This window comes from Brienomyrus brachyistius, chromosome 3 (genome assembly GCF_023856365.1).
Source record: "Brienomyrus brachyistius isolate T26 chromosome 3, BBRACH_0.4, whole genome shotgun sequence".
In the NCBI taxonomy this organism is placed as follows: domain Eukaryota; kingdom Metazoa; phylum Chordata; class Actinopteri; order Osteoglossiformes; family Mormyridae; genus Brienomyrus; species Brienomyrus brachyistius.
The window spans coordinates 28,921,159-28,944,947 of NC_064535.1; the positions used below are offsets into that span (position 1 = coordinate 28,921,159).

At 41.2% G+C, this 23,789-nt stretch overlaps 1 gene segment (V, D, J or C); it reads left to right on the plus strand.

Annotated features, from left to right (window-relative positions):
• The first annotated feature begins 258 nt into the window (after positions 1-258).
• LOC125738140 (Ig kappa chain V-III region MOPC 63-like) lies at positions 259-23,789 on the plus strand. The segment is given in 4 exon segments: positions 259-339; positions 489-801; positions 21,889-21,926; positions 23,245-23,789. Coding segments are annotated over 4 exon segments (714 nt in total).

A 23,789-nucleotide genomic window follows, 5' to 3' on the forward strand; every position in this document is an offset into this window, starting at 1 on the left:
CCTCAATGAAGCCCCCTTTGGTTTTCCCCTACACCTGCCTTCTCCTCCATCCATGTCCTCGACGTGACAATAAACAGGCGTATAGACCATTTGTCTTTCTATAGGGCATAAAGAAGTTTTTTTTTCATTTGGAACAACAAAAGTTCCTTATTTCTTCTGCGGTTATGATGTTAGTCAGAAGATACTTTGCATTTTCAGCTCATGCCTCAGTGCTCTGGGAGGGTTTATATTCCAGGAGGTTTAACACTTCATGACTGACAGCTGCCCTTCATCACAACAGACTCCAGCCAAACATGACTTTGATCAGCCTCAGCATCTTGCTCTTCATCCTCACTCATGGTAAAACAGAACAAGCTTGTCTTTTTGCAAGACATTGCTTGATGAATTGTGAATTTTTCTAAACATTTAGCTGTCTGAAGTTTCTTAGTGTGGTAGTTTTATATATTTATTCAACTGTTCATATATTTTTATTTTGTATGTATTTTCAGAATCCAGAGGACAAGTGACTGTGACTCAGACTCCAGAGCTGATATCAGCTTCCTCAGGACAGACAGTCACTATAAACTGTAAAACCAGCAGCTCTGTGTATGTTCATAATAATAAGCCATGCATGGCCTGGTACCAGCAGAAACCTGGAGAAGCTCCTAAACTCTTAATATATTTTGCAAGTACTCGTGAGTCTGGGATTCCATCTCGATTCACTGGCAGCGGATCTAGTACTGACTTCACTCTGACCATCAATGGAGTCCAGGCTGAAGATGCAGGAGATTATTACTGTCAGAGTTTACATAGTGGTCCTGTGTTCACACAGTGATACAGAGCCGTACAAAAACCTCCCTCAGTCAGACTGCACAGTGACTGCACTGCTGCAGCTGGGACTCACTGCAGGTGCTGAGGAGGAAAGTAAAGTCCCTCAGAGGAAATCAAACCAGTTCAACAGACTGAATGCACACAGGTATCTTGCATTTTGCTGTATGATTACTGCTTATAATATACACCTTGATACTTTTCCTGTAGTTCATACTAATTTTTTCATCAAATTTATAAAACTGCTTGTACAATAACTTGTACTAACTGCTTGTATATAATACTCATCATTACTTTTCCTGTAATAGTATTCCCTATACAGTAATGGTCAGCAAGCTGCCTCCCAGTTAGCAAGGACTCTGTGAGCACTGGATGAACGCTCTTCAGAGTGTGGAAGGCCTCATCACTTTCAGAAGTTCACTGCAACACCTTTCTGCATTAGGAGGTTCAAAGGTGCAGCAATAGTGGCCAAGTTCTGAATCTACCTCCTATAGTAAGAATGCAGTCCCACAGATGCTTACACTTAGGGGGTCGTCGTAGAGACCAAGTCTTAACTTTGTCATTATTCTTTAGATCAGGCTGAAGATCTTCTTTGTGAATTTTTCTAAACTGTTATATGTCTGGAACTTCTTAGTGTGACATTTTTGTATGTTTACTCAGATTTAAATATGCTCTTATATTTGTATTTATTTTCAGAATCCAGAGGACAAGCGACTGTGACTCAGACTCCAGAGCTGATATCAGTTTCCTCAGGACAGACAGTCACTATAAACTGCAAAAGCTGCAGCCCAGTACATGGTCCTGGCATATCCAACCTCTGCTCTTTGTGGGGGTGGGGGTGGGTTGCATGTTCCCCCCATTGTGTAAATTGTGTAAATTTCCTCTGTGCCATCCACTGTAATTACTTATGCAGTGAAACTGAAATGAGAATGAGCAATTATTATTCTGAACAAAACAATCTGGTCATTTCCAGGCTGAAGATCATTATTGTGAGGAATAACTTGATCACACAATTTTACTGAGCTATAAGGGAAATATCAAATTTCACCATTAAACCACCCAGATTAATCCATCCCTCTATCTATTTTCTGTAACATCATGTCCTATTCAGGAGATTAAGAGCCTGTCCCAGAGGTTACGGGCAGAAGGCAGAGAATATCCCATCACAGGGCGCAATCACACACCATTCACACCAATGGGCAATTCGGTACCTCCAGTTCACCTTAGCATGTTTTGGGACTTTTTAGAAAATCCCACAACTCAGGAAGAACATGCAACCTCCACACACATGGAGGCAAGGCAGTCACTCAAAGCCGAGTCCCAGGGCTGAGAGGAAGCAGTGCTGAGCACTGCACCATCATGCTGCCCAGATAACTATTGTGATTTATTAATTCCTGAAGTTGATTTTGTTATTTAGGCAGACAGAGACAACGCAGGAACATTAAGCTCAGGACAGGCAGGTGTGTCACTGAGCAGCAGTGTGTGGGTGTTTCTGCGTGGCGGCAGCCAGTGACCGGGGCTGGTGGGTAGTAAACCCCCCCCCCCATCCAGTACAGGATCACAGTGAGCATGGAGCCACTCAGGAAGCACAGGGTGCTGGGCAGATACACCATGGAATGGGATGCTGGTTCATCAGAGGACACACGTTACGGTCAAATTAAAGAAACCATTTTTTTGAACTGCATGTATTTGTACTTCTCCACGCTCCTTTCCAACCGAGAAATCGACAAGAAGTTATGCATTTTTCCAAATTTTGCAAACTAGGCCGTCCTCCTTGAAAAGGAATATATTTTCCCCCAAATTTACATGTCTTTGCTTGTTGAAACTTACTCTGACAGCCTGTTATTTCCTGCCTGTCATATGCCTGTCTGGCCCTCCCATCTCCTGCCTATTACTCTGTATGTTCTTGTCAGTTCATGTGTAAAGTTCCTGCTTGTCTTCTGCTCCCCAGTTCAGCCATTTTCACCACTTGTGCAGTTGCCTGTGGTGGTCTATTTGCCAGTCAGTGTTGCTCCACTCCCCTGCAGTTGCCAGTGTTTGCCTCTTTAAGCATGTGTTCTATGTCTAGTTTCCCGGTCCCTCCTGTTGTGACCCCACACGGTCCGTTTGTTTATCATTTATCCCAAGCAGTAACTATATTTGTTACTGTATTGGTTAGTTTTGTAAACCTAAGTTGGTGCAGTGGTCAGTACCTCAGTAGTGTGTCTGTCTGCGAGGGGGAATGTCAACCTTGTTGAGAGATTTACTTACCCTGGCAGCGACATTCATGTCTGTGGTGACTGTGGTGAAGTCAGCAGACGTATCGGGAGAGCATGGGTGGTCATGAGCTCGCTGGAAAGGGATGTGTGGTGCTCCAGATATCTTTGCAGGAGTACAAAGGTCCAAGCCTTTAGAGTTCTGGTGCTCCCTGCCTCATGTAATTGTCTTTGTTTTGATTAAGTGCCTGTCCTCGTTCTGTTCATTAGTTGATCATTGTGTGTTTGTAGCTGCTGCTGCCCTGCGTTTCTTGCTGGTCTGTGATGTTTGTTCCTGTCTTGTTTTTTGACCCCCTTTTGCAATTTTAATAAAGCCCATCCAGATCAGAATTACTAAATCATCATAACAATCCCAAAGCTCCACCAGATCCCTTGCACCCTCACCTGACAACGGAGGAGCCTGCTTCTTCAATTCCGTAGCGGACGGGTTCATACCACCCAAGTTGCCTATTCCAAGTGACTCGACATACAGTACGTCTTATCCATCCTCTGAGGAATGTTTTTGATCATACCAAGAACTTGGCCAGTTGTCAGTTTTCATTTATTTGCACCAATCTCAAGGAGGTAGGAGATAGACTGTCCCTGCTCTCCCCCAGAAAATGGGTGGGGTATGGAGGTGTCTTCAGAGACTTCAGGATCTGGCGAGTTCACCCAGACTTTCTATACTCGAGCCAGAAGGTTACAGGTTTAGTAATTATGGTATTTGTGCTCCTTCCAGTAAAGTGTAATCGATTTGCCTTTCTCCACGGCATGAAGTTTTCCTTTAATCATCTTGAACAGCAAAAGTTTCATGTTTCCTCTGTGGTTATGTCAGTCAGAAGATATTTTGCATTTTCAGCTCATGCCTCAGTGCTCTGGGAGGGTTTATATTCCAGGAGGTTTAACACTTCATGACTGACAGCTGCCCTTCATCACAACAGACTCCAAACAAACATGATTTTGATCAGCCTCAGCATCTTGCTCTTCATCCTCACTCACGGTAAAACAGAACAAGCTTGTATTTTTGCAACACATTCCTTGATGAATTGTGTATTTTTTATTTAGATGTCTGAAGATTCTAAGTGTGGAAATTTTGTATGTTTATTCAGTTGTTCATATGTTTATATTTTGTATTTTCAGAATCCAGAGGACAAGTGACTGTGACTCAGACTCCAGAGCTGATATCAGCTTCCTCAGGACAGACAGTCACTATAAACTGTAAAACCAGCAGCCCAGTGCATGTTCATAATAATAATCCCTGCATGGCCTGGTACCAACAGAAACCTGGAGAAGCTCCTAAACTCTTGATCTATTACGCAAATAGACATAACTCTGGGACTCCGTCTCGATTCACTGGCAGCGGGTCTAGTACTGACTTCACTCTGACCATCAGTGGAGTCCAGGGTGAAGATGCAGGAGATTATTACTGTCAGAGTTACCATCGTGGTGGTGTGTTCACACAGTGATACAGAGCCGTACAAAAACCTCCCTCAGTCAGACTGCACAGTGACTGCACTGCTGCAGCTGGGACTCACTGCAGGTGCTGAGGGGGGAGTTAAACCAAAGCTCCACAATGTTCCATATGTGTAAGAGGGTTAAAATATGTTTATAAAATATGATTTTTACCAAAATTAAGTAACTCATATTATATATGTACACTTTTCACATTATTTAAATACATAGAGCGACATTGATAGATCACATATAGCAGCTGTTTCATCTGCAGTCCTGCCCCTTCAATTGTCCAGAGAGGAGCCCGGTTTCCTAAGGCGGGGAAATCAAGCAGATTGCCAGTGACATTATTACAAGAAACTGAAGGAGGTATTTTGCTATTTCGTTTTTCACACTTTGCATTGGCAGCATGTTCATCCATCCATCCATCCATTTTCCAAACCGCTTATCCTACTGGGTCACGGTGGGTCCGGAGCCTATCCCGGAAGCAATGGGCACGAGGCAGCATGTCCTTCAGTGATAAAAGTGTAACAGGATTAAAATACACCTACAAAATATTATGATTTTCATCAAAATTAACTCATTATTTATATACACACACACACTTCATTTTTTTAAATATATACAGTAACAGCAACAAATCACACATTGCAACTTCTCTTCCAATTTATGCTTCGTCAATTGGCCAGTAGGGAGCCCTGTTTCCTCCGGTGAGGAGATCAAGCAGATTGCCAGTGACATTGTTACAAGAAACTGAAGGAGATAGTTTATTTTGTTTTGTATCGGCGGCACATCCTTTGGTCATAAAAAGCCATGCATCTGGAACTGCAGAACGATTCACTGAAGGTGGATCTAACTACAGTTCTGACTTCACTCTAACCATCACTGGAGTCCAGGCTGAAGTTGCAGGAGACTGTAGGGAGCCGCCCACTGGCCCAGGATGGAATCCGACATGATGGACAGCCGAAGGCTCTGAATGTGCGTAGGTGCTTCCGAGTCCACCTGGACAGTTGCTTACCATTTAAAACAAAACCTAACCAAATCTGACTCCAATTTAACTTAAATGTTTATTTAGATTGTTTAGAATTTGTTATTCAGATTCCTTCTGGGTTTTCCTTACTAATGCTTAACTTCCATTTTTCCTGGTGGTGGAGTCACAGTAGATTCGCCTCAGCCGATAAGGTGATCTTTGGATCTGCCATGCCTGGTCTCGGTTCAGAGATTCAGGAATCGACTATAACTAACACAATGTCAGCTTAGTTGGCCAGTCAGGTCCAGCTTTTCAGTCGACCCAAATATAGTGTCTCAGAGGCTCAGCCTGTATTTACTGCAACCCAGCATGGGCAGACACACAAGGTTCTGGAGGGAAAAGCCCCCGACCAACTGAACTAACTGGATGCATGACAGTTTTGCACGTGAAGATCAAGACTAAACTTATCCGAGCGGCAGTCCAAACATATCCCATATCCTGCAGTCTAGCTTCATCTCTAATTATGCTTCTTATGCATGACACAGACAGCCCAATCAACAAAGGACCGCAGGAAAAAAGTGACACAAATATGTCAATGCGCAGTGTGCATCACCTGCTGAACGAAGAGGAAGATTCGCTATGGCGTCTTCTTCAAAGATAACAGCACAAATGGTGATGGTCAGTTCACCCACTGCATGTGAACAGCCACACTGAAGGTGAATATAGCCTCCTTACCATATAAGAACAATGTCATAGTGATGAAGAAATGCACTTTAGATATTTCTGAATGTCTGCATACTGGTTCAACCGCCTGTTGCGGCGTATCCAGCCATACATAAGCATGACTATTCCCACTGCACCAGCTTGTCAGAGAGACTTGCTATCACTGAGGATTCTAGCCTCTGGGAATTGCCAACAAAGTATGGCTGCAAGGTACAAATTGGCATCTGTATCACTGAGTTTTCAAACTATGCACAGACATTTGGGAAGCTCCATATTATACGGTAGTTTCGGCACGGCGGCGTGACACGGGCAGGAAACAGAAGGTGATGACATGTTTAGTTGCTCTGAAACAAAAAGGGAGTTTACTAAAGTGAAAAAAATGCCCAGGAACAGGCAAGGGGACAGAACGTACAACACAAAGGATCACACCACAACACAGGCACCTAATATAATGACTGACTGGGGAACTGAACAAAGGCAGGCACTTAAATACACAGATGAGGAGGACTGACAAAAGGCAGGTGTGAATCATCAAAACAATCAAACAATCACAGATGGAACAATGAAATAGAAACAGGCAATAGGTTAAGTAACTGAGGTAGAGTAAACATTGAACTTGGGATAGGCGTGGGCGATATGACAATATGAGATCTTGAAGATGATCTACGTGTTGACGATCTGCCAGAGATCATAGAATCGTCTATATAGATTACATTCTATCTGTCTATTGTTTTTCCTCAGCCAAAGTGGACTATTTGCTAGTAACAGCAACCAACGTGAACTACATCAATGATGTACAGTTCTCACTCCGCCACTCTCTTTGATTCTGAGTGAAGCGGGAAGCAATGGCTGAAAGTCAGAATGTAATGGAAGAGTTTGTCCCTAAAAAACACTCTACATCAGTGATACGGAAGTGGTTTGGCTTTTACCCAAACGATAAGGAACAAATAGTCGTTACTTTGCGTCGGACGGCAACACGACGGACCTTTTTAATCACTTAAAGAGACAACATCCGAAACAGTATAACGAGAGAACCACAATTTAACTTTAAGTTTACATTTGTCACGTGGGTATTATGGGCATGTGGGTTTTGTTTATATCCTTGTGCCTTTGGTACGTCAGCCGGGATCGCGGGACTAATTAATTGCCTTGACAATTGCGGCGTTGGAACAATGGTTGGGATTGGTTGGGAAAGTGAAGGGGGAGGATCGCATTACAGAAAAGGCACCCTGGAAGTTAGGACAGGAGACCCGGAGGAGAGACCGGAAAAAGGCGCACCAGCGAGTGGACAGCAGAGACCCGGAGGAGAGACCGGAAAAAGGCGCACCAGGGAGTGGACAGCAGAGACCCGGAGGAGAGACCGGAAAAAGGCGCACCAGGGAGTGGACAGCAGAGACCCGGAGGCGAGACCGGAAAAAGGCGCACCAGGGAAAGGACAGAAGAAACACCTTACGAGGCATCGGGAGAAGACGCACTGGAGAGTGGACAGGGGAGCCGATATTGGAGAGCGGAGCACCCCGAGTGGCGATCGCGTCTCGAGACGCTCTGTCGGGGAAGGAGTCGCTGGGACGCCGGAGCGGGGGAGAGTAACTGGGCATTCCCCCCGCAGCGAGTTAAGTGAAAACTCTGCTCGCTTGGACAGAGCCAAATATCGGGTCGGCGTCGGATCTGGGGTCTGGTTTAGGCTGATGTAGTGGCGGGTGTTCGAAACCAGGTTATCAATCCTCCCTGTAGTGGATACCGTGATATGGTGTCGTTTGTAGTGGGTGTGTACGGGTGTTTCGATTTGTGTGTGTGATTATTGCGGTGCCCTGTGGGGGTGATAAGTGTGCGGTAGTGTGCCTTTGTCGCGATACCCTCGGTATCCCTATACGGCGATTGTGGGTCGTGCTGTGGTAGAATCTGTTTGCTCGCCTTGTGTTTGTCACCCTTATAGGCTGGGGCGGACGGAACCGGGCTTGTGGGGATCATCTGTTGCACGGACATCGCCTGGCCCCGCTGATCTGACAGTGAGCCCTGAACGGACTAAATTTTTATGACGTTTTTGTATGCCATCGGCTAGCCTTGGCGTTTTAAAGTGTGTTTTTACTCTTGTTGTAAAATAAATTGGTAAAATACCAACCCTTGGGTGTTTGGGTGTCTGTGGAGCAACTCATACCAGCACAACCAGTTGGAACCAAATTGGAGGGTCCTGGTGCCCTATGGTAACACATTTATACCCTTTATTGAGCCTTTTAAGAACCTATTTATTGTTTTACCTAAAGAGGTATTGTCATGTCATCTTAAAATGATAATGTTGAATAATTCAGTAATAGTTTAAGAATAGCATTAGCCCATAATAAGAGTTGCCATTTTTATTGCTTACCATTCGTACATTTTTGTTCTTGTTGATATTTTGTTCTGAAGTAACTTTAAATATTTATTTTGCTTTAAATAAAGTTGTTGGCAAAATTGCACAAACTGATTTAAAATCTGTTCAGGAATGTTCTTTGGCCAAAATCCTGTTTTATTGTTCAGGACTATATTTTTACAAAGAAAAATACTTTGGTTGTACTGTTCAGTAACTTGCAAAATAGTATTAAAAAAAAGTATCATTCAAATCAGTATAAGTACTGTGATAAAATCGAAATCGTGATATGACTGTAAAAAAATTGTGATATGATATCTTTGCCATTTCGCCAACAGGAAGGCGAAAATAATAAACGCTTGGAAAAAAACAGAAAACCAATAAATGAAAAACACCACATGAGGCCAGCCTGAAACCCACGAGCAGAGGGTTCACAGACTGTGTGGCGCACGGTCAAGCCACCAAGCTACACAGCAGTCCGGGGACCTGGGAAAACACACTAGGAACTAACACAGAGGGAGCAGGTTGGCCAGCAACATCTGCTGGCCGATCAGGGACTAAATGCATAGGAAAGGGATGGACTAGATGACAGGGAGGGGGAAACATAGAATGGCCAGCAATGCCAGTTGGCCAAACGTGGAAGAGTCATTGAGGGTGGGGTCATACAGTACAGAACCTGGCAATTATATAATATTATACAACCACTTGAGTTCAGATTGAGTCCAGTGTGGCCCATTAACCTTCAGTCTATGGGCCTGATGGCCCAGGATGGTCATTTGCATAGAGGAGACACTTTGCATAAGCAGCACATGCTTCAGTGCCTTGAAGGTGCTTATAATCCTCTTTATAACACTTCATGACTGACAGCTGTCTGTACTTCACAGCGACAGACACCAACACAGCTATGCCGTCTATCAGCATCTTCATTGTGGTCTTTGCCTTTCTCTATCAAGGTAATATTCTGTACTTTTTAAGGGCAAATTATTGTAATTTTTAATACAGATAATTCAAAAATAATATGTAAAGCTTAATATACATATTCAGCTCATTGTTCTCTGGCTAAATACAACCACTGATATTCATTTACAAAATTAAAACTACAAAAAAATACTGTTTGACTTATTATTTCTCATTTTATTTTATTTCTAATATCTTTACATTTTGATTTTACTTTCAGAATCCAGTGGTCAGGTCACTGTGACTCAGACTCCTGCAGTAAAGGCTGTTCTCCATGGACAGACTGTCACCATGAGCTGTACAGTCAGTCCCGCTGTGTATAACAATGACTACTTACACTGGTACCAACATAAACCTGGAGAAGCTCCTAAACTGTTAATCTACAGAGCAACACAACTTTTCTCCGGGACTCCGTCTCGATTCACTGGCAGCGGATCTAGTACTGACTTCACTCTGACCATCAGTGGAGTACAGGCTGAAGATGCAGGAGATTATTACTGTCAGAGTTACCATAATGTTCCTGTGTTCACACAGTGATACATAGCCGTACAAAAACCACCCTCAGTCAGACTGTACAGTGACTGCACTGCTGCAGCTGGGACTCACTGCAGGTGCTGAGGGGGAAGTTAAACCAAAGCTCTATAAACCAAAGTTCAGTATGTGTAACAAGGTTAAAACATGTTTATAAAATATGATTTTGACCAATATTAAGTCATTCTATTCACGCTTGACATGATAAATTACTCAGTATAACAAGGGTCCTTTAGACAAGATTTCAACACAGTTGTCATCTCCCTTCTTTTGAAAAAAGATAAGGACCCTACCTCATGTTGTAATTACCGTGCACTTTCCTTGCTTGGAGTAGACGTCAAATTGTATGACAAAGTTCTCTCACGCCGATTCAAATCTTTTATGACCAAGTTGGTTCATGAAGACCAAACAGGGTTTATAATGTGTAGGCGCTTATAGGCTCTTAGTCAGCTTAGTATTATCTCAATGGAGCTCAATGGGGCTAGATCCCAAACACTGACGAGATGGAGTGCTGCTTTTGACCGGATTAAGGCTTTTATTTCTGATAATCTTGTCTGACTAATTAACCTATTATATAATATATAATATTCCTGTATTCCGTACTTATTTCTGATGGTTGCACCTGGAGGGGGGGGGGGGGGGGGGGGGCGGCTAGGAGGTAATTTTTGTGCCTTTGTACTTGTTCTCTTCTTCACTCTTTCAAAATTAATCAATTGTTCACAAAGAATATGAATTACCCAACATGTTAACATAAACAGCAAACTCTGAATCCTGCCCACACCCCCCACCGTGAATATTTACATCAGCAAAAAGTACCCGTTAGCCATGGCCTTCTGTTTGAGCACCTGCCTGAAAAGTCTGTGCATGTCACTGTTATTCATAATGAATGTAACAACTGAAGTGTCACCTATATAATGCATAACTTAACTATGATATTGTGTACCATGGTGATGCAGCACTTCATACAGTCATACAAGTAACCCTATCACAGCCCTGTCCATCTGAAAACCCACTGACACTCACAAGAAAAGGATAGCGCAGACTCCTCACAAAGGGAGACACGCTTAAACAGGTAAATATGCAAAAACAATAAATATATGCCCCGTTACCCAGTAGGATAAGCGGTTTGGAAAATGGATGGATGGATGGATGGATGGATAGATTATATTGATACATTTATATAAGTATGTATATGTATAAATATAAATATAAAGTAATATATTTATAACAGTAATAGATGTTTATACAGTATTTATTGTCTGTTGAAGAAAGGTGCTTTCCTGCTCTTTTACCTGACGAAACTCTGAATGACGTAATCAAAATTAATCTGTTTTGCTAGATCAGACTCAATACTGAGTCTTGCCAAATCTACTAGTCGCACTTATGAAATAGTGGATCTTAGAATTTTTTTACCAGCTTCAGCTTGCTGAATGAGTGCTCTGCAGAGGCGACAGTGGCAGGAATTGTCAACAGAATACACAGACTGATGCACATATTTGGATAGAGTCCTACCATTCATTAAATGAATTAAATAAATCCATCCATCCATTTTCCAAACTGCTTATCCTACTGGGTCGCGGGGGGTCCGGAGCCTATCCCGGAAGCAATGGGCACGAGGCAGGGAACAACCCAGGATGGGGGGCCAGCCCATCGCAGGGCGAATTAAAAAAATTTATATTCAAATTAGAGTGATCCCCCGTCTATCGCAGAAGTTACATTCCAGACCCAGCAGCAAAAGGTGAAAATCCGTGATATAGAAAGACCATATATGTGTGTGTGTGTATATATATATATATATATATATATATATATATATATATATATATATATATATATATATATATATATATATAGTTTAAGCCTTAAAATACCCCTCCCACACACTTTAAATACATGTGAACTTATTAAAACACACTTTGTAAGCACATATGATATGTGGATGTCAGGCTAAAGATATGAGTAACATAAATATAATAATAATATGTAATATATATGTATATTTAGTTATGTTATAGTTACTATAAATTATAATACTTATTGTTCTAACGAACTCTTGTCTAGCACGCGTAGTGACAAATGAAAAGCGTATGTACATTTCGTTATGAATTGCGACTCTACATGTACGTAGCAGTATGTTTTATGATTTACTAGTGTATTGCTTAAACGTTACGTATACGTTAGTTATTATAAATTATAATATTGTTCTAGCAAACTTTTAAGCACATATAGTATCTGCTGAAAACCATATGCTTTGCTATGAACAGGCTGCAAAGTGCACTACAGGTAGGATGTACTTATTGAATTCTCACTGCAGGTGCTGAGGGGGGAGTTAAACCAAAGCTCTATAAACCAAAGTTCAGTATGTGTAACAAGGTTAAAACATCCATCCATCCATCCATTTTCCAAACCGCTTATCCTACTGGGTCACGGGGGGTTCGGAGCCTATCCCGGAAGCAATGGGCACGAGGCAGGGAACAACCCAGGATGGGGGGCCAGCCCATCGCAGGGCGAATTAATAAAATTAATATTCAAATTAGAGTGATCCCCCGCCTATCGCAGAAGTTACATTCCAGACCCAGCAGCAAAAGGTGAAAATCCGTGATATAGAAAGACCATATATGTATATATGTATATATATATATATATATATATATATATATATATATATATATATATATAGTTTAAGCCTTAAAATACCCCTCCCACACACTTTAAATACATGTGAACTTATTAAAACACACTTTGTAAGCACATATGATATGTGGATGTCAGGCTAAAGATATGAGTAACATAAATATAATAATAATATGTAATATATATGTATATTTAGTTATGTTATAGTTACTATAAATTATAATACTTATTGTTCTAACGAACTCTTGTCTAGCACGCGTAGTGACAAATGAAAAGCGTATGTACATTTCGTTATGAATTATGACTCTACATGTACGTAGCAGTATGTTTTATGATTTACTAGTGTATTGCTTAAACGTTACGTATACGTTAGTTATTATAAATTATAATATTGTTCTAGCAAACTTATTGAATTCTTACTCCATTTTTATTTATATACAGATGTTATAATTACAGTAATACATTGTTGTTATTAATAGTTTAGCATAGGAAAATGCTTATTTCACCATAAAAAAGTTGTCAAAAACCCATAAAAAATGATCACTATTAAACTGCATATTTCCGCGATAGAAAATTACATATGTTCCACAGAAAAATCCGCGATAAAGCAGGGGTGCAATAGCTGTACCGCAGTATAGCGGGGGATCACTGTATAATACAAATTATGGGATGCGTTGGGCTTCATGGCCCCCGTGAGCTTCATAGGCCCTGGAGCGATATACCGGCTGCATCCCTTCTCCTTGGGCCTGACTAGGGCATAAGGAAGTTATTTTTTCATTTTGAACAACAAAATTTCCTTATTTCTTCTGCGGTTATGATGTCAGTCAGAAGATACTTTGCATTTTCAGCTCATGCCTCAGTGCTCTGGGAGGGTTTATATTCCAGGATGTTTAACACTTCATGACTGACAGCTGCCCTTCATCACAACAGACTCCAATACAAACATGACTTTGATCAGCCTCAGCATCTTGCTCTTCATCCTCACTCACGGTAAAACAGAACAAACTTGTATTTTTGCAAAACATTCCTTGATGAATTGTGCATTTTTCATTTAGATGTCTGAAGATCCTAAGTTTGGAAATTTTGTATGTTTATTCAGTTGTTCATATGTTTATATTTTGTATTTTCAGAATCCAGAGGACAAGTGACTGTGACTCAGACTCCAGAGCTGATATCAGCTTCCTCAGGACAGACAGTCACTATAAACTGTAAAACCAGCAGCCCAGTGTTTAATGCTGGGACCTCTACACCTCGCATGGCCTGGTACCAGCAGAAACCTGGAGAAGCTCCTAAACTCTTGATCTATTACGCAAATAGACGTAACTCTGGGACTCCGTCTCGATTCACTGGCAGCGGATCTAGTACTGACTTCACTCTGACCATCAGTGGAGTCCAGGCTGAAGATGCAGGAGATTATTATTGTCAGAGTTACCATAGTGGTGGTGTGTTCACACAGTGATACAGAGCCGTACAAAAACCTCCCTCAGTCAGACTGTACAGTGACTGCACTGCTGCAGCTGGGACTCACTGCAGGTGCTGAGGGGGGAGTTAAACCAAAGCTCTATAAACCAAAGTTCAGTATGTGTAACAAGGTTAAAACATCCATCCATCCATCCATTTTCCAAACCGCTTATCCTACTGGGTCACGGGGGGTTCGGAGCCTATCCCGGAAGCAATGGGCACGAGGCAGGGAACAACCCAGGATGGGGGGCCAGCCCATCGCAGGGCGAATTAATAAAATTAATATTCAAATTAGAGTGATCCCCCGCCTATCGCAGAAGTTACATTCCAGACCCAGCAGCAAAAGGTGAAAATCCGTGATATAGAAAGACCATATATGTATATATGTATATATGTATATATATATATATATATATATATATATATATATATATATATATATATATATATAGTTTAAGCCTTAAAATACCTCTCCCACACACTTTAAATACATGTGAACTTATTAAAACAGACTTTGTAAGCACATATGATATGTGGATGTCAGGCTAAAGATATGAGTAACATAAATATAATAATAATAATAATATGTAATATATATGCATATTTAGTTATGTTATAGTTACTATAAATTATAATACTTATTGTTCTAACGAACTCTTGTCTAGCACGCGTAGTGACAAATGAAAAGCGTATGTACATTTCGTTATGAATTATGACTCTACATGTACGTAGCAGTATGTTTTATGATTTACTAGTGTATTGCTTAAACGTTACGTATACGTTAGTTATTATAAATTATAATATTCTTCTAGCAAACTTTTAAGCACACATAGTGTCTGCTGAAAACCATATGCTTTTCTATGAATAGGCTGCAAAGTGCACTACAGGTAGGATGTACTTATTGAATTCTTACTCCATTTTTATTTATATACAGATGTTATAATTACAGTAATACATTGTTGTTATTAATAGTTTAGCATAGGAAAATGCTTATTTCACCATAAAAAAGTTGTCAAAAAGCCATAAAAAATTATCACTATTAAACTGCATATTTCCGCGATAGAAAATTACATATGTTCCACAGAAAAATCTGCGATATAGCGGGGGTGCAATAGCTGAACCGCAGTATAGCTGGGGATCACTGTATAATACAAATTATGGGATGCGTTGGGCTTCATGGCCCCCGTGAGCTTCATAGGCCCTGGAGCGATATACCGGCTGCATCCCCTCTCCTTGGGCCTGACTAGGGCATAAGGAAGTTATTTTTTCATTTTGAACAACAAAATTTCCTTATTTCTTCTGCGGTTATGATGTCAGTCAGAAGATACTTTGCATTTTCAGCTCATGCCTCAGTGCTCTGGGAGGGTTTATATTCCAGGAGGTTTAACACTTCATGACTGACAGCTGCCCTTCATCACACCAGACTCCAACCAAACATGACTTTGATCAGCCTCAGCATCTTACTCTTCATCCTCACTCACGGTAAAACACAACAAGCTCGTCTTTTTGCAACACATTCTTTGATAAATTGTGCATTTTTCATTTAGATGTCTGAAGATTCTAAGTGTGGAAATTTTGTATGTTTATTCAGTTGTTCATATGTTTATATTTTGTATTTTCAGAATCCAGAGGACAAGTGACTGTGACTCAGACTCCAGAGCTGATATCAGCTTCCTCAGGACAGACAGTCACTATAAACTGTAAAACCAGCAGCCCAGTGTATGATGCTGGGACCTCTTATCCTCGCATGGCCTGGTACCAGCAGAAACCTGGAGAAGCTCCTAAACTCTTGATCTATAACGCAAATAGCCGTAACTCTGGGATTCCGTCTCGATTCACTGGCAGTGGATCTAGTACTGACTTCACTCTGACCATCGGAGGAGTCCAGGCTGAAGATGCAGGAGATTATTACTGTCAGTTTCCACTACCTCAATAGTAAGCATGTGTTCACACAGTGATACAGAGCCGTACAAAAACCTCCCTCAGTCAGACTGCACAGTGACTGCACTGCTGCAGCTGGGACTCACTGCAGGTGCTGAAGGGGAATCTAAACCAAAACTCTATAAAGGTCAATTTTCAGTAAGTATAACAGGGTTAGAATACACCTATAGAATATTGTGATTTTCATCAAAATTAACTAATTATTTAACTAGCCACCTTTCGTATTGTTTGAATATATTCAGTGGCCTCGATAGATCACACATTACAGTTGCTCTTCTGCATTCAAGCCCTTCAATTGTGCAGTGTTCAATTGCAATTGTGCAAGTAGAGAATATCGGGCGGATTGCCAGTTACACTGTTACAAGAAAATGAAGGAGGTGATTTATTTTGCTTTTTAGAATCAAACCCAAGCAAAAGGACCGGTGCCTATACTTCCAGTTCATCCATTAAAGTGTGGGCCACACGACTCAGTAGCATATCACCAGCCTAAGGAATTATGCCCCTTTCACTGGATGACACACATACACTGGATAACCCCACACTGGATCTGCCCTACTAAAGAACACAGGCCATTGTATGCAGTTACAACCGAAGAGCAAAATATCATAATATCTATTAAAAGTCACAATTAAAAGGTACACACTCAAACAATGATGTCACTTAAAACAATCACCATTAAGATTTAGAGTGACATTCATCAGTGATACTTTTCATTAAAAGGTTTGTTGTACAAAGAATTTGTAATATCTGCTCTGGCCATAGAAACGCGGAGCACACTATGATATAAATTAATAGCACAGCAAATGATCATGCAATTAATATGTGGAAATTCACAATCAATACATGCAAATTTCAAATAACTCACTGTGTTAGTGGTCAGCATTATAAAATACAATTGATGCATACAACCATTTGATAATAACTGTGACCTCACAGTTTGAATGAGCAGCAAGTTTTGCCTTCCCATCGCCACAGAAATATGCATCACATGTATTTGCATGAAAGACACACTTTGCATTTGGCAGCACGTCCCTCAGTGACCTGTGGCAGCTTATAAACCTGTGAGATTAACACTCTGTTACTCACAGTCGTCCATCACAGTAACACGGTCCACAGGGACAATGTCTTTAATCACCATCTTCATCTGGACGCTCATCCTCTGCATCCAAGGTCAGTCTGAATGAATCATCATCAGTATTCAAACTGAAAATCAAATGCTATAATACAAACTACAAACTATGGTAATGATGCCATAATATTTGTTCAAATATTTCAAATGATGTCATTTATGAGGCCAGATTACTGTGACTCAGACGCCTGCAGTAAAACTAACTGCATGTGCTGAGTGTCACGATCTAAGCCGGACGGAACGGCGATCGTGCGGGCAGGCGTGCAAAGATTAGGCAGGCAGGCAGAATAAGGCGTAAAACGGGTATTTAATGCTGTAGCGCGGACTGGGAAACATCTGACGCAGACTGACAACAGCTAACATCAATGACGGACAAGGGGAACAGGTCAGACCAGGACTTAAATACACAGGACTGATTGAAAGTAAACGGACACAGCTGGGTACGATCAGGGAAGCACACGTGGGAAAGCAGGGGGCGTGGCACACACGAGGAGCGGACGAGCCAGGCATGACACTGAGGGGGTAGATAAATCAAAGTTTACTTTTCAGGAAGTGTACTGTAAGTGGGTTAAAATACACCTATGAAATATTACGATTCTTGTAACTATCACATGTTCCCGCCTTTTGGTACCAGATAGCAGTCTAGCAGCTGCATTTTGTACCAACTGTAAACGATATAAAGATGACTTACACAGACCTGAGAAAAGGGAATTACAGCAGTCATGTCGAGATGATATAAAAGCATGGTTCTTTAAATTATTAAAAGACAGAACAGATTTAATTTTTGAAACCAAACGAAATTGGTATAATGCTCCTCTGACCACGAAGATAATTTGCTTATCTAATCTGAGATCAGAGTCAAAAAGCACTCCGAGATTCTTGATATATGGTTTAGCATATGACACTAGTGAAGTAGAAGCTGAGTATCCAAACAGAATTCTATCTGTTTTATCTCCGTATGAGTGTAAAAAATAATTAGCAAGCCACTGCTTAACATCCTGCAAGCACTCTTTAACCTTGTGAAGGGGCAAGTATCTATTAGTTCTAGAGGCAAATATAACTGTAACATCATCATGACAATGAAAGGAGATCTAATGCTTCTTAAATATGGGGTGCATACAGATAGAGAAGATAGTGGGGCTTAGGATGGACCCTTGAGGAACCCCGGAGCTGACAGCAGCTGTGGATGATGAACAACTACCTATGTTAAACAAAAATGTTCTTTGCCGAAGATTGGATACAAACCAATTGAGTGCAGTTCTCTGGATGCCAATGGCGTGTTTAAGGTGCTCAATGAGTAGGGTATGATCGAAAGCAGTACTCAGGTCGAAAAGAACCAGAGTCGCAAATTTTCCAGCATCACCCATGAGCTGTACTGTAAATCATTTATTACTGTAAATCATTCAGTACTATGTAGTGCTCTACAATCGGGCTGGAAGTTTTCCCAAAACGTTATGTTCAGTTAAAAAGGTCAATAGTTGAGATAAAAATACTTTCTCCAAAGTTTTGAGATAGGGCAAAAGTTATTAAATTTCTTGGAATCCAGGTTATGCTTCCTAACAAGGGGCTGTGAAGCAGCATGCTTGAAACCAGAGGGGGCTGTGCCAGTAAGCAGACTAGAGTAGATAATGGACAACACACAAGGACCAAGAGCCACAAATGCTTCTTTAAGAAGCCGTGTAGGAATTATGTCAACTGGAGACGTGATGAGCATGGCATCTCTCAGGAAGCACAGGTAACTGGGCAAATACTCCATGGAAGGGATGCTGGTCTGTCACAGAACACACACTACTGTCAAATTAAAGAACCAGTTTTCCTAGCTACATGTACTTGGACTAGGGTGGGGGACTGGAACACCTAGAGAAAACCCACTGGAATACAGTGAGAACATAGAAAACACACACAGGCAGGACTAGGAACTGAATCCAGAACCAATGTTCCCTCTGGATGTTCAAGAATGTGAGTAATGTTTCTTTGGCCTTCAGCTTCTGCCAGAGCACTGTGAACAAAATGTAAACGTTTAAATCAATGAAACAAAATATCTTACACGTTAATTTTTTGTCATGTTATTAGAATCCATACATAAGCATTCAATATTGAAAGTATCCAATGCAAAATCCTGAACAGAAATTACTGTGCACTGTGCATCCATTACATTTGTTTAGCAGTAATTACTCCTTACCAAGCAGTGCCCTCCATACAGTTAGGCTGCATTTTTGAAGACGGAGAGGAAGCTATGCACACTGCAGACCCAGAGGGACCCAGAGTCACCAGCATCCAGCCCAGAGAATTTTAGAGTTTAGAATTTGGGGATCAGTGGTCATTGTGGACACACCACAGCAATCAGTGCACAACAACATAATGTGTCCTCTGCATTTAACCCATATGTGACATCATGATAAAGCAGGGGGCAGCTAATTCAGTGTCCAGGGTACCGGCACTCTGCCCAAGTCTCTTTGCTCGGACCAGCAGCGCCCATCTTGCCAGGCACAGGTTTGCCAGCTCCAAACCCCAAGCAAGTTGCCAGCGACTCAGAAGAGGCCGTGTCGTCAGTGCATCACACTCCTGTGTCTGTGTCTCCAGTCTCAGACCTGAGCACCTCAGGTGGCCACACTCAGGTGACCAAGCACCTGTCCAGCCTTCACAGTTGCCCAGGATCAGGCTTTGGCCCTGGTCTTGTGTTTCCATGTTCTGGAGCTGTTGTCTGGGACATGGACGCCATCAGTGCCCTTCGGATCCTCTGCTGGCTACATTTCCTACACCCACAGATCCTCCTCTGATTCCCCTTGTGCCTCTGGTCCCTACGTCCATCCCTCCTGTCTGGTTTTCTATTGTAGTTCATCCCAAAGGTGCTTAGTAGGATTGAGGTCAAGAAGGCCAGTCGAGTTCTTCCACACCAAACACAGCCAACCATGTCTTTATGGACCGTGCGTTCTTTGTCCACCTTTGGAATATTCATGCTGGAACAGAAAAGGGTCTTCGCCGAACTGTTCCCACAAAGTTGGAAGCATATAATTGTCCTAAATGACTTGGTAGCTTTATAATTACCATATTTAATGTTGGTAATGTCTTACTGTTTGTAGTTTATCAATTAAACCATATGTATGTGTGGCCCAGAATTTAAAATGACGCAATAACTGCAGTTGGGGTTCTTCACTTGCACAATTTTACACAAATTAAACTGTTTTCCACTTAAAGTACTTGGAGCGAAAACATGCTTACAGAGAAATGTACAAATTTGTCAAAGAGGGAAACAAATACATCTAGATCCAGCTGAATAAATACAACTAAACAAATATTACCAAACAAATATGACTGATTCGCTGGTGCAAACTAAAAGCACACAAAATTGCAAAAAAACTTGCACTCAAAACAATCCAGGCAGGCTTTAAAGAAAAGGTTAAATAAGATAGATCACTTAACACCCCTTATAGGTTTCTGTAAAATCCAGTCCCTGTTCAAAAAGACAGCTTTTTACTTTTGCATGTAAATAAAATACCAAACATTAGTGCTGACATCAGAATGGGGAATGAAGCTCATGAAATCCAAACCATCCCAAAAGAAAGATCAAAATACACATTATTTCACAAATTTTGTAAACTTGACTGCATGGCTACAGTAAGTGCTTGGATTTACATGCCTGTGGCAATGGGTCTGAGTGGAACACTTGAATGATTAAGAGGTGTGTCCCAATACTTTTGTCCATATAGTGTTACTACCCACAATTCTACATCTCCTTTGCCTGTTGAAACACACTCCAACAACCATTCCATCTTGAACTATTTGCATGGATTATTTGCACTTTTATTTGTTTAGTAATTTCCTATGTCTGAACAGGGAAAATCCACGAACTCCTGACAAAACTAATGCTCTGTTGCATTAATAACATAACTTATTTGGTGATGTTAGGGAAGCACTTTCAGAAAATACGTGATGATGTTCCTTTGCTTGACTGGCTGACAGAACTTGTCACCCAAGTAGAAGGAAACTTTCAAGATTGGCAAGTGTTTTTGTAACAGATTATAATTATTATCCTCAGCGTTTTGTTCTTCTAAAAAAACCGCAATTACAATTAAAATTTATAAACAGATTATAGGGAACATTGCATGAGAGGATTATAGGGAACATTTCCCACAACCCCTGAGGTGGAAAACCTCAAGGCTGCTGGCTGAGCCACTCAGACACGTGCCACCAATACAGTACAGTATCGTTTTTTTATGCAAATACTCTGTCTGGTTACAGTAGGTTCCTTCACATACAGTGAATATACAGTTTCTCCTTATGCAGAGGGTGATGTGATCTCACGTGCCATTTCGGCATCCGGTAATTCTAAAGCCTTGCGGTTTCTGGCATCTGGGTGGAAATTCACATATTATGTCTGCAACAAACAGGATCGTTTTGAAGGAGATTTTCAAGAAATACTGGAAAGCCTAGAACCTGGCAATTCTACGGCATTTAGCAAAATCACAGGCAGAAGTTGCTGTTATTTCTGCAAAGCAATACTGGCTTGAACAGTCAAAGTGTTGTAAATTACTGTGATTCATACATTCATAGAAAGAGAAACATATGTACCACGTGTATTTTACTAAATGTGGGCATAAGTAGAGTATTACTCGTCCATTAATGTTTTACTGCGAGGAGAAACGCGGCGGTAGCGCTGGGAGGTTTTTGTACGGCGTGTCAATCAGATTCAATCACTGTGGTGGACTTTCGGCGGCGGGACCAGACTGGATGTTGGCAGTAAGTATCCAGCTTTTAATAATAAATATGCAAGTAGAAACATATACGCACATTTAAGTTCTGTTGTTGTCGCAAATGTATTAGGGTGAATATCTGGGACTTCAATAGGAATATGATTCGGGTGATGTATATGCAATCCAGAAATATTAAAAACATCAATTATATACTTTCTTGGGTCAGAGAACACATTAGATGTAACACATGCCTATTACTTGTTAATAATATAATAACCGTCAAGTGGTACCTATAACATCAGATATCGAACAGCACGTTACTTTTCAGCATACTTAGTTTGTCCAAGTAACAGAAAACGTGACATTTTCACTCGTTAGGTTTATACCCTTAGAATATTAGGTATTAAACGGTTAGTTGCCTGTACTGCGCTGCTGTGAGGTTTTTGTACGGCTGCTAATGCGCCGTGAATCACTGTGGTACACTTTCGGCGGCGGTACCAGGCTGGACGTTGGAAGTAAGTCTCTCTCTGTAATATTAATGTTTGAACATTAGTTTTCATATCTAGTCGACACATAATTTTAACGAGATAAGGCGATTCTGATAGATCTGCAAACAACTATTATCATAACTGATAACGAGTATCTTTGTCCCGAAAACGATGCCTTGTAGTTTAACATTTGCGATGCATTTTTCGTGGTGTGTATGTTCGATGAGATACTTCGCATTATTTCAAACAGTTTCTGAGTGAGTGAATAAGCGGTCATTAATGCATGTCAAAAGGATCTCAATCATAAACAATGTGATTGTTATATAAATTTGGATTTTGATATACAGTCTGACATAATAACCGTTAACAATAGGATACTTAACGTATTTCATATCCACAGTTAGATTGTTCTGGACGTGTATTTTACACATTCATTTTAAGTCCAATATAAAAGGGAATATGTTAAGCTGAGATAAGGCACAAGGGCAACATTAGACTGTTTGCTGTAGATGTTAGGATGGGGTGTGATTTGTCACATGCAGAACTACTTATGTAATCACAGATTATGTTAACCAGGGTGAGTATTGCTAAACTGGGATACCTGGCAAAATGGGACAGTTAAACTTTGCACTAAATATATGTGCTTAGTAATACTTTATTTTCTCTTCAATATAGTGTTCTAGGAACATTAATGTATTTAGAAAAGTATCAAGACATTGAGATGGTTCTGTAATTTTTTCCAGAGAGGAAATTTTCAAAAGTGTCCCATTTTAACATTACGCAACCTACATCATATTCCACTTAGTGTATCTATTTATACTTAAAGTTTGTTTTAAAGTTTGAAGTCTGACCTAAAGTCCCTTTGGTGTCCCCTAGGTAACAGAGCCCCCACCCTGACGGTCCTGCCCCCCTCCAGTGTGGAGGTGTCCAACAAGAACACGGCCACCCTGATGTGCCTGGCCAACAGGGGCTTCCCCTCCGACTGGAAGCTGAGCTGGAAGGTGGACGGTAAAAGCAAAGTGGCGGAGACGAGCCGCGGGCTCCTGGAGAAGGACGGCCTGTACAGCTGGAGCAGCAGCCTGAGCCTCACTGCGGACGAGTGGAAGAAGGCGGGCTCAGTGGTCTGTGAGGCCAATCAGGGCTCCCAGGCTCCTGTCACTCAGACGCTGACGAGGGCCGACTGTTCAGAGTAGATGAGCTCAGCGTCACCTGTGATGAGCGGCTGATTACTGTGTTTTTACCGTGTTGTGCTACACGCTTCTGATTTAGTGATGATATAGAAAAAATAATGTGCTTTGTATGATCCATGACTGAATATCTTTACTAATGTTTTATAGGCTTTTGTGTCACATTATATTATCTTGTGTATCTCATTCCTGAAAGCTGCAGAGCTAAATAAATATTTCATTCTGTCTGACAAA